Raw genomic sequence first — 12,143 nt, forward strand, 5'->3', positions numbered from 1 at the left:
CAGTGGAACTTGTTCGGTATTAAGTGGGAGTCCAAACTCTATCTTCGCGTTCGCACGACCTTCGGGTGCAGAAGCAGCCCCTGCATCTTCAATTCCTTCTCGGAAGCGCTCCATTGGATCCTGCTGAACATCGTCAGAATCCCCTCCGTCCTTCACCTACCGGACGACTTCCTCCCCATAAACCCGCCACAGGACAGCTCAGGGATCTCACTGGCCAAGCTTAAACACTGCTTCAGGAGTGAGGTGTCCCTCTCTCCAAAGAGAAAACGTTAGGTCCCGTCACACGCTTAGAGTTCTTAGGCATCATCCTCGACTCCATAGACATGAAGGCGTCTCTCCCCTCCGACAAATCGCAGCGCATCCAGGACATCACCAAGTCATACTGCGAGCAACAAGTTATCACAAAACAACAGTTGCTCTCCCTTCTCGGACACCTCAACTTCGCCATGCACGTCATCCCCCAGGGGCGCTCGTTCATCTCCCGCCTCCTGGACGCAGCATCAGCGGTCGACAACCTCCATGACTGCGTTTTCTTAGACGAAGGCTGCCGTTCAGACCTTCGGTTCTGGTCCCTCCTGCTCGCCCACTGGAACGGAATTACTTTATTTACGATGGCCTCGTGCGTTCCTCTGACTCAATGAGGTCTTCACGGATGCCGCCCATCCATGGGTTTTGGGGGGGTTTCTTCCAGGGAGAGTGGTTCGCAGGGTCATGGCCCCGTCAATTTCTACCCAAGCAAGTTCTCACTAAATCCAGCCTATCACCCATATCATACCCGGGCATTCCTTCAGGATAGGTGCAGCCACCTCTGCTGCTAATCAAGGTCTCTCTACCTCATCCCTACAACAACTAGGACGGTGGTCCTCCTCCGCCTTCACAACCTTAATTCGTCCGGACATCAGCGCCGTACGGGCTTCCCAAAGATCTCTCAGACCCTAACAACTATGGTAGTTATACATATAACTGGTGGTGGCTCAAACACATTCACAAGTATACATGTCTCACTAAGGTTCCCGATATTCAAAACTGCATTCCTGTCCTAATTCCGCGGGCCCCGCCCACAGGGAATAATGTCTCGTCTCACGCCGCAACTACAGGTAATGGGCTTCATCTCCGGCACACAGGTATTTCATTCCCAGGCCTTGCTCAAACGCATCAGTGTAAAATGTATTTCCTGCAGTCCGCGTGGACTCGGGCCACCGTACACTCTGGTGTCAGTTACAAAACAAAGGAAATAAAGAAAGAGTAAAGATATATATATATATATATATATATATAGCCTGCGAAGTCAGGCGTGGCGGAAGGCCACCGTACACTTCGGTGCCAGTTACAAAACAAAGGAAAAGAAATGAAGAGTAAAGAAAAAAAATATATATATATAGCCTGCGAAGTCAGGCGTGGCGGAAGGCCACCGTACACTTCGGTGTCGTAGCGGAAGGCTACCGTACACTTCGGTGTCAGTTACAAAACAAAGAGTAAAGAAAAAAAAGATACATATATATATATATATATATATATATAACCTGCGAAGTCAGGCGTGGCGGAAGGCCACCGTACACTTCGGTGTCAGTTACAAAACAAAGGAAAAAGAAATAAAGAAAAATATATATATATATATATATATATATATAGCCTGCGAAGTCAGGCGTGGCGGAAGGCCACCGTACACTTCGGTGTCGTAGCGGAAGGCTACCGTACACTTCGGTGTCAGTTACAAAACAAAGGAAAAAGAATAAAGAGAAATATATATATATATAGCCTGCGAAGTCAGGCGTGGCGGAAGGCCACCGTACACTTCGGTGTCAGTTACAAAACAAAGGAAAAAGAATAAAGAGAAATATATATATATATATATATATATAGCCTGCGAAGTCAGGCGTGGCGGAAGGCCACCGTACACTTCGGTGTCGTAGCGGAAGGCTACCGTACACTTCGGTGTCGTGGACGTTGGGCCACCGTTACAAAACGAAACCGCTCGCTCCTCGGCGTAGTCAAGCCCTGCTGGCCAGGCATGCGACCCGCAGGTCGTTTTCAGATAAGACCGGCACTGATTTCGGCAGTCAGAGTCTCAGCATGACCAGTAAGCTCCGGCAGTGATTCCGGCACAGTGTCGCTCATATACGTGTTAATCTATTATCTCTCCTCCCCAGATCACCAGTCACCCCACAAGGTAAGCATCTCAGTATTCATACTTCACTGGTTTTGGGGATTTCATCGGAGCGGTGCTTTCCCTCCTGAATGATTATCCTGCAAACCGGGGGCCTAATCGCCAAACACCATTACATTCTCCTGTTGTACTATCATGGCAATCATTTCATTCATATGACGTGTAAACAATAAATATGTAATTCTTACATCACGTCTCTCCGGGTTGAAATGAAGCTTTAGCGCAAGTTCAATAAGGAAGACCTAACTCGAGTCACTCACACGTCACTCTATGGCTCCCTTCCCCCCTCATTAAATATGAGGGCGTCATGCCTCAGCAGCCAATCGCTGCACATGCTAAATGCCTTAAATACCTGCTCTTCCTCCCTGTCAGTTGTCATTGCAGATGATCACACGCAACCCGCCTCCACCCCTCTCGCCTCCCGTCTCCTTCAGGACAAAGCTAAACCTTCCTCCTTCAGACTGGTCTCACCTACTCATCACCACCACCAGTGTCTAGACCCCGGGGATTTCATCGGAGCGGTGCTTTCCCTCCTGAATGATTATCCTGCAAACCGGGGGCCTAATCGCCAAACACCATTACATTCTCCTGTTGTACTATCATGGCAATCATTTCATTCATATGACGTGTAAACAATAAATATGTAATTCTTACATCACGTCTCTCCGGGTTGAACTGAAATCCTCTCACATTCACTACTGAACACCTCACACACACACACTACTGAAAATTAACCTCACACACACACTCCTGAAAAACATTTTACTGAAAGGTTCTCAGTAGGGAATGTGCATGTGTTTCACCTATGTGTGTGTGAGGGGATTCTTGCTGTAACGGAAGTCATTCTTGCTGTAACGGAAGTCATTCTAATGTAACGGAAGTCATTCTAATGTAACGGAAGTCATTCTAATGTAACGGAAGTCATCTGCTAGTGGTCTCTTTGCTATCCCCGTTAGCTTCATTAGCTCCAGGCTGCTACTCGGACGTGTTTGTTGTGTGGAGTATTCTTCTTCATTGAAATATCGCACTTATCTTATGGCTCTGCGGTTCAAACAGACCGTCCATGAATGCAGTTTATTCGGTAAGTAAAATTCAAGCACTTTATTTCTTACTTGTCTTTTTATTCAGCTAACAAGCGAGACGAAGCTACATCTGTGCTAAATATGCTATCCGTAGCATACAAGTTAAAACATAATAGAGAAGTGTAAAACATTAAGAATGATTATACTGTAAAACATAAGGCTTCTCGGTGAGGTTGGTAAAATAAGGTCATGCTTGTACATTAGTTAGTTTGCTAGTTAGGTAACTGTATGCATTGTTATTGTTAATTTAAAATAGCTATGCTCGACGATGCAGACAGCTAGCGTCACATTAGTGTTGAAGAGCAGAGTATGAGATTAACCCATAGATTAACCTCACTATAAGATCTGTGTATCTGAAAAATATGAATCTCACATTTCCAGTTGGTTCCAGAAATAACGTTAACGTAGATATTGCAATATGGTTTGTTGTTTGTTACTTAGCATTTTATTATCATTACACTGGAGAAACCGACTTATTGTGGCAGCAGAACGTGAACATGTAACTTAATGCCTGCATTTGAGGACGAAAAATAGCTCAGTCAATGCTTTAGGGACAAGGAAATGATTTGTTTAAATATTAGATATGACGTTATGTGTGCTTCTGTGACAATGAAGCTTATTCATTGCATTACATTTGTTGAAGATGTTTGTCTTTTACCCTTACGTGTGTGTTACAAATGAATGTGAATATGGCATAGTACAAATATTTAAATTGACTGTCTCATGAAAAACGATTCTGAAATAAAAAGGACCCCAACTATACAATAATACACAATCCAACTGATAAGATACAGTAAGGGCTTTGATATCCAGCACTTTTTTTAAGGATAACAAAAAGATTATCACATGACATTTGCATGTAAAAAAAGTCTGTGACCAACACATTGTTACTTTACATATATATATGTTTGTTTAAAGTTTCCAGGTGATGCAGACAGACCAGAGGATGCTGACCACGAGAGACAGACCTATTCCTAACATCAGTGAACTTCAGCATGGACTCAAAGGTACAAAGACTCCTTTCATACTGTACAAAGAATCGAGAAACGTTCTGGTTTAAATAGATAAAGTAACAACTATAATCAGCTTTCACATTTCAATGTATTTAAGGCAATTATTATTTTACATTGTGAGAATTGCTACCATTTGTCTCTACATATTGTCTGTAAAAGACGTGGTAAAAGTGGTTCTTGCAGTGAGACAACCGAGCAGTTGAATATTATTTAATAAGATATTTTAATGTTGATTAACTGCAGACTGTTCATTCATAATCTGATTATCTTTGTAGTACAAAGTGATGATTTAAAAAAACACATTAAAATTAAAAAAAATACATTATTTCTACAGCCGCTAAATAAACAAACCTTTCATAAATAACACACTTGCTCTGCAATAATGTCATATGTTTCTTGTCATTTCTGTTAGGAAAGGACATACCTGAAGGACACAACTGCCTCACCGTTTTCTCAGAGGGGCAAGAAGAAAATGAAAAGCTGATTTCAGATTAAAGACCAATACAGGACATTCACTAAGAAACTACACTTTTATTTTGAACACAAAGTCAAACAGGACCATCATTTGTTTGTGACAGCTGAGCCCAGTATGTGCTCACAGATGCAGTTAGGGGGTTTCTTCATCAGGCCTGGTCCTCCTCCATCAGGCCTGGTCCTCCTCCATCAGGCCTGGTCCTCCTCCCAGAGAAAGACCTCTCCACCTCAGTCCTCTCCAGCCAAACCCACAGACAGGACATCCGTCATGCTGAGGTTTCTCCCAAAGTCTCTGCACGCTGTCTCAATTGATCCACACTGTGAATATGAGGGGGAAATGTGTGTCATAAATGCTTTAGACAATAAGAAATATGAAGTTAACTGTAAGGAATGGCTCATTCTTTTTTAAATAGACAAAACTATTACTGTATTTCAATATCTCACGTCTGAAAGTTTAATTTAAAAGAAGAAGAGGCCCCAAAAATAAAGATTGGTATATCAATAAATGTAGTTGATTTTGTCTTTTTAATTGTTTAAAGTAGATAGAACTGGTACTTAAGAGTTTGAATACAGTCTGGTTGCGGAGGAGGCACACAGAGAGCATATAGCTACCATCACATGTAACTAAGCTTGACTTGAATTTATTAAAAGTATAATTAAGTAACAGCAACAAATCAATAACAAAAATCATGCAAAAATGTGAATCTTTGCTGGATCCACTGTTGAATTTACCACATATTGTATATTTTAGAAACCTTAAGGCATTTATAGATTTGTATGTATGTATTGTATGTATGGTGTATAATTCCCGGCCTGACATATTGTCCCAGTCCGGCCCTGGTCCTATGCCATATTCACATTCATGTGTAACACACACGTAAGGGTAAAAGACAAACATCTTCAACAAATGTAATGCAATGAATAAGCTTCATTGTCACAGAAGCACACATAACGTCATATCTAATATTTAAACAAATCATTTCCTTGTCCCTAAAGCATTGAATGAGCTATTTTTCGTCCTCAAATGCAGGCATTAAGTTACATGTTCACGTTCTGCTGCCACAATAAGTCGGTTTCTCCAGTGTAATGATAATAAAATGCTAAGTAAGTATTGGTAATAATATTAATAAAAACAACAACGTTTGGGTTCGTTCGTTTAACATGATGAACGTTAACCAGTAAGCTTCAACAATCAACTCCAGCTCAACAAACCATATTGCAATATCTACGTCAACGTTATTTCTGGAACCAACTGGAAATGTGAGATTCATATTGTTCAGATACACAGATCTTATAGTGAGGTTAATCTATGGGTTAATCTCATACTCTGCTCTTCAACACTAATGTGACGCTAGCTGTCTGCATCGTCGAGCATAGCTATTTTAAATTAACAATAACAATGCATACAGTTACCTAACTAGCAAACTAACTAATGTACAAGCATGACCTTATTTTACCAACCTCACCGAGAAGCCTTATGTTTTACAGTATAATCCTTCTTAATGTTTTACACTTCTCCATTATGTTTTAACTTGTATGCTACGGATAGCATCGTTAGCACAGATGTAGCTTCGTCTCGCTTGTTAGCTGAATAAAAAGACAAGTAAGAAATAAAGTGCTTGAATTTCACTTACCGAATAAACTCCATTCATGGACGGTCTGTTTGAACCGCAGAGCCATAAGATAAGTGCGATATTTCAATGAAGAATACTCCACCAGGCATCAACACAACAAACACGTCCGAGTAGCAGCCTGGAGCTAATGAAGCTAACGGGGCTAGCAAAGAGACCCACTAGCAGATGACTTCCGTTACATTAGAATGACTTCCGTTACATTAGAATGACTTCCGTCACACACACATAGGTGAAACACATGCACATTCCCTACTGAGAACCTTTCAGTAAAATGTTTTTCAGGAGTGTGTGTGTGTGAGGTTAATTTTCAGTAGTGTGTGTGCGAGGTGTTCAGTAGTGAATGTGAGAGGATTTCAATAGTGTGTGTATGACGTTAATTTTCAGTAGCGTGTGTGTGAGGTGTTGAGTAGTGAATGTGAGAGTATTTCAGTAGTATGTGTGCAAGGCTAGATGTTTTCAGTAGTGTGTGTGTGAGGTGTTCAGTAGTGAATGTGAGAGTATTTCAGTAGTATGTGTGCAAGGCTAGATGTTTTCAGTAGTGTGTGTGTGAGGTGTTCAGTAGTGAATGTGAGAGTATTTCAGTAGTATGTGTGCAAGGCTAGATGTTTTCAGTAGTGTGTGTGTGAGGTGTTCAGTAGTGAATGTGAGAGTATTTCAGTAGTGTGTGTGCAAGGCCAGATGTTTTCAGTAGTGTGTGTGCGAGGTAAGTTTGAATTTTGGCCTACACGGCCCTTCATACCATATCCTTCTTCTTATCCTTCTTGTGGGGTGGAGGAGCTACCCAGCTTTTCACGCTGCCGCCATCTTTAAAGCATTGTCCTCTGTCAAGCTAGTTTAAGTTTGTTGAATACACTATCAGTCAGATTTGTTGTGGCAAGCTGTGGCTGACATGGAATCACTTCTAAATGTGATAAACTCACACAAACTTTTGAGCGCTTCCTGTGTCTAAGCTGATTCACCGCTCTTAATCTATTACCTATCAACACAGATATCGGCAAAGCTACAGGCAGGCAGGGCCCCAGCTTGTCCTGGAAATAGTTGAGAGTACCATACGCCCTTGAGCCTGGACCCAGCATATATCAGTCAGTGTTTGCGTTTTTTACACACACATCCTTATCAGGCTTCGGAGACAGCAGTCTTGAAGGGGGGGAGGACGTTTTGGTCCGGATGATTGTGGTAGGCATGGTGACGGGGGTGTTGGTGCGCGTCCAGGGGGAGAAGGTGGTTGATGTAGGCACGGTGATGAAGATGGGGAAGGTGGTGCGCGTCTCTGCTTTAGTGATTTTGGTGGGCGTCGTTGAGGAGCGGGGGTAAAGGACATGCTGCCAGCCCTGCGTATCGCCTTAGTTTGGTTATTGAACTCCAGGAAGGAATCGGTGCCAACCCTCTGTATCTCCTTCATGTGTTCAGCGATCTCCAGGAGGGTGGGCGAGGGTTAAAGGGTGAACGGAGAGTAGAGAGAGCTGTGGGGTGAAGGAAGAGTATCCTCAGAGGTGATAGGGGGGGTGAAGGGCGGTGGAGACTCCTCCATGTGTCTCCCATACTCAAGACATTCCTCAGGCGGGTGCAGTGATACTTCTTCAGGGTTTTCTGCGCGATGTGTTGTGTCTTTCTCCTGTTTTGATTCCTCTTGTTGCTTGTCCTTCGCAGAGGGAACAGATTGATGACACAGGCAGTTGAATATATTAGAGATAAACAATTTCACTCCTGACTTGTTCAGGCAAACTCCATTTGCCTTGAAAAGATGTCTGCGGTCCCAGAAAAAGTTAAAGTTGTCAATAAAATGAACAGAATGGTCAGTACAGGCAGTTGAAAGCCAGGTGTTCAGTGCAAACAGTCTGCTGAATCTCTCCACTCCTCTTCTGACTGGCGGTAGAGGGCCACTGATGAACACCTCCACATTTACCTTTAATATTTTGTTATGCATGCTTCTTAGTTAACATTAGGCTGTCTTTGGCTCTTTTCTGCTGTAACAAATGTCCCCTCTGTGGGACGAATAATTCTGATTCTGATTCTGATCAGGACCAAAACCTCTCTCCACCTGAACAGTTTCTTCCCCTCCTCATCAAAAAGGCCCGACCCCCCCACTGACACTTTACATCAGGGATGTCCAAACTACGGCCCGGGGGCAAATGCGACTCGCGGACCATTTTGAATCGGCCCTCAGCAGATTCAAAATGTATAATGACTTAAGTATAATAAACTTCTACTTTTCTTATATTGTACTTCTTAATATATATGTTCAAATATATAACACAGTATTCATGTGTGAATTGGCCCAATTTTCCAATAAATTCAGTCAATTAAAGTTGAAAACATGTTCTAACAAATCTAAGTTGATAAGAAAAAAGCCCAATAACAAATGTAAATAACAAGCTTGAAATAGACCCTTCCTAATTTCTCTTATGATAAGCAATCTGAGGCTTCTGTTGTAAGGGATGAGCTGCTGACACAATAAATAAAACCCTCTGGAGAGCTGTGAGTTTCTTAAAGCATTTGAAAGTATCAAGAATAATTTACCTACATTTGATTGATTTAGCTGAATTATAACTTAACTTATGAGGCAATATACCTCTAGTGAGCGGCCCAGACCTTCGTATATTTCTCTGTATGTGGCCCTCGGGGAAAAATGTTTGGACACCCCTTGCATTACATTAATGTACACAATGTACACAATATTTTGTTTTTCATTACTGGACATATTTTATTCCAATTCTATTTCAATGTTAATACTCCTATATTTTACTATATTTTTTTATATTTGTAATGTTATTATAGCTGTCTTAAAATTGTTTTCTATCTGTGTTTTGAATTTTTGTTTTCTTTTTATGTCTGCACCACAACACCAAGTCAAATTCCTCGTACGTGTCAACCTACCTGGTAATAAACCTGATTCTGATCGAATTCCTGCAAATAATAAACTTTTTTAGAAGGCTGCTTCTTTAAATCTTCCACAAATATCGACAGAGAAATAAAGCATGACCTCTTGCAGAATGACCTGCGGCACATCCTGTTTACACGCTGCTGAATTCCCTCTGCACTATGGGACACATTCAGAGACGGAGAGCATAGTTTAACCTCCTGACCTCTGCAGCCTGCCGGGCTCAATAAAACATAACCTACGCGAAGGTTTAAGACTAAAAACTTGTATTAAAACCACAAATCACCGGAATATCTGACCATGTGAGATATGGTGACCGACCTGTAACTATAGTTTAGAAAAATAGCCTGTATTCTCAGCCTTGGAGAAACTTGACGTGTTTTGGGATGTGTCTGAACCTCTCTTTAGTGGTTCATTGATAAAACAGATATTTCAACGTGTGCCTACTATGTTCATGTGCTGTTGAGGTTAATTTCAGTAGGTGTGTGCTATAATGTATTTACAAAGTGTGAAGAGGAGGGAACTTTAGAATAGGGAACCTGTTCAGGTCCATTAGAGTCAAACTAATAGCTTATTGGTTATGAACAAGACTTCACTTTAGAATAGGGAACATGTTCTTAGATATAAATACCATTTGTTTTGTTATTTAGACACAATTAACACTTATAGTTTCATGTCTTGTTACATAAGAATAGATCATATTTGTTAAGTGTTATTATGGGAGAATTACTATTCTTGTGGTACTACTGCCTTATTAGGCCCATATTGAGCAGAGCATATTAAGACCAAACCTCATGTACAACAACTTCCTTACTTGCAATAAATAAGCACTAATTAGAGGATAAACTCTCAACTAATGGCCTTGTACAGGGAGAATATGGTCATGTAGAATAAGGCATTAATAAGTGTTTTATAATGACTAATAAAGAGCCAATAAACTGCTAATATGCATGTTAATTAACAACTAGTTCATAGTGAATTTGTGTACCTTAATATAAAGTGTTACCGAAACATTTATTATTTTAGAGCCAGACAACATTTGACACAATGTCTAGTTTATTTGTACAGAACCTTTCAACAACAGAGCAAAACGACAGTCTTTACATCAGACAGGCATGAAGAAAATGCATATTGAAAAATAACAATATTATCCAAAAACATAAGGAATCAAAATGTTTTGTTCACAGATCTAAAGATATTGTAGTTGTTTTTCCAGCTGACTTCTATGTTAGGATGAATCCTTGTACATTTCAGGAACTGCACTTTATGTTAAATGTGTTTGGGCTCATTGCTCGCTGTATGAGGCAGCACATCCTCCCTTACGGTCATTGTAAAAATATAAATGCTTTCCAGATTTATATTTGGTGTATTATGTGTGAAAAAAATGGCAAAGATGTTATTTTTCCTGTCGGACACAAATCACACTGTTGTCATCCTAACTTGTTTGCCAACTGCTATTGTGTTGTCCGTCTGGCTGTTTGTTGATAAAAAATAAAAAATAAAAAGTTTTAAAAAAAAAAGATGTTATTTTTATACAAACCTAACATATCACAAACTTCACAACTTGTCATGCTGAGGAAATGAAATACATGACTTTAACATTAGCACCTTACACTTTACCAAAGAGAAGACTCTTACATATGATGCGGATTTTTGTTAAGTTTTGTCCATATATTAAAGGGTTGAAGAGCGGTGGGAAGGTGAAAAAGTACAGAGATAAAACAATACGCAACATGCTGGGAACACCGCTCATATCAAACCTGCTCTGTGAAACTTCAAAAAAAGCCCCGAAGGAGAAGTTGAACAGGGAAACAAGGTGAGGTGTGCAGGTGCTGACAGCTTTCTGTCTGGTCTGTTTGGAGCCAGAGAAACACACTCTGAGGATCCTCATGTACGAGTAAAACATTAAAATTATGAGAGCAACTATAACAGTAAACATGTAAACAAGTCCATACACATTATTGACTGTAGTGTCAGAGCAGGCCAGTTTAACAACCGAGAAGTTGTCACAGTACACTTTGTTAATGATGTTCCCACACAGCTGTAAAGGGGCACTCAGTGATATCATGATAACTACATGAAGAATGGGGAAAAACCAGGTTGGAGCAATAAACATGGCAGCTTTGTTAGAAGTCATACGTGTGTTATAATGCAGAGGATGACAGATAGCAAGATATCTGTCATAAGACATGATGGCTAAATTATAAAACTGTACATTTGCATATGTATACAGAGAGAAAATCTGCAGGAAGCAAAGCGGAGCAGAAACAGTGTGAATGTCAGAGAGGATCTGAACCAGAAGGAATGGAAACAACCCTGTACTACCACACAGTTCATTTACAAACAGGCTGCACAGAAAAAGGTACATAGGTTCATGTAAGCTCCTGTTCACACAGATAACCACAATCAGCAACACATTGGAACCTATAATACACACATATAAACACATGACAATCATGAAGAACAAGTATTTAAAAACCCCTGTGTGGAAGAAGGCACTCATTATAAAATATGAAACGTGAGTAGAGTTCACCATGATCCTGCTCATTCAAACATGTAATGAAACAGATGATATACTCATCTCTCCTTAAAGTCTGTATGATGTTCAGATCAGAATAACGGAGCTCAGTTAGTGGAGGACATTGTGTGAAGCTGCAGACTCACTGAGCTCAGACCCCCTGCTGCTTTGACCTTCTTCAGTGAGGGGAGCCAATCACAGCACTCCATCGCTATTGTCAAAGGACCCACTGACCGACCTGTAACCATAGTTTAGAAAAATAACATGCGAACATTAGTCGTAATTAGTTAGAGTTGTTTGTATGAACTAATTTATGTATGTATTTAATCAAGGACCATGCATACAAATACATCAGATTTGAGCTAATATCTCAT

General features: G+C 40.7%; 1 protein-coding gene across 1 annotated transcript; it reads right to left on the bottom strand.

The window, feature by feature from the left end:
• Positions 1 to 10,860: 10,860 nt before the first annotated feature.
• Positions 10,861 to 11,787, bottom strand: LOC117532533 (olfactory receptor 142-like). Its single transcript, XM_034195863.1, has one exon. It carries the CDS (start codon positions 11,785 to 11,787, stop codon positions 10,861 to 10,863), a length of 927 nt encoding a protein of 308 aa, XP_034051754.1.
• Positions 11,788 to 12,143: the final 356 nt, after the last annotated feature.

The sequence above is a fragment of the Gymnodraco acuticeps genome, unplaced genomic scaffold, assembly GCF_902827175.1.
Source record: "Gymnodraco acuticeps unplaced genomic scaffold, fGymAcu1.1, whole genome shotgun sequence".
NCBI classification, from domain to species: Eukaryota; Metazoa; Chordata; class Actinopteri; order Perciformes; family Bathydraconidae; genus Gymnodraco; species Gymnodraco acuticeps.

What these genes read in the sequence shown, in the direction of transcription:
- LOC117532533 (XM_034195863.1), bottom strand. Translation starts at nt 11,787, where the DNA reads ATGGTGAACTCTACTCACGTTTCATATTTTATAATGAGTGCCTTCTTC.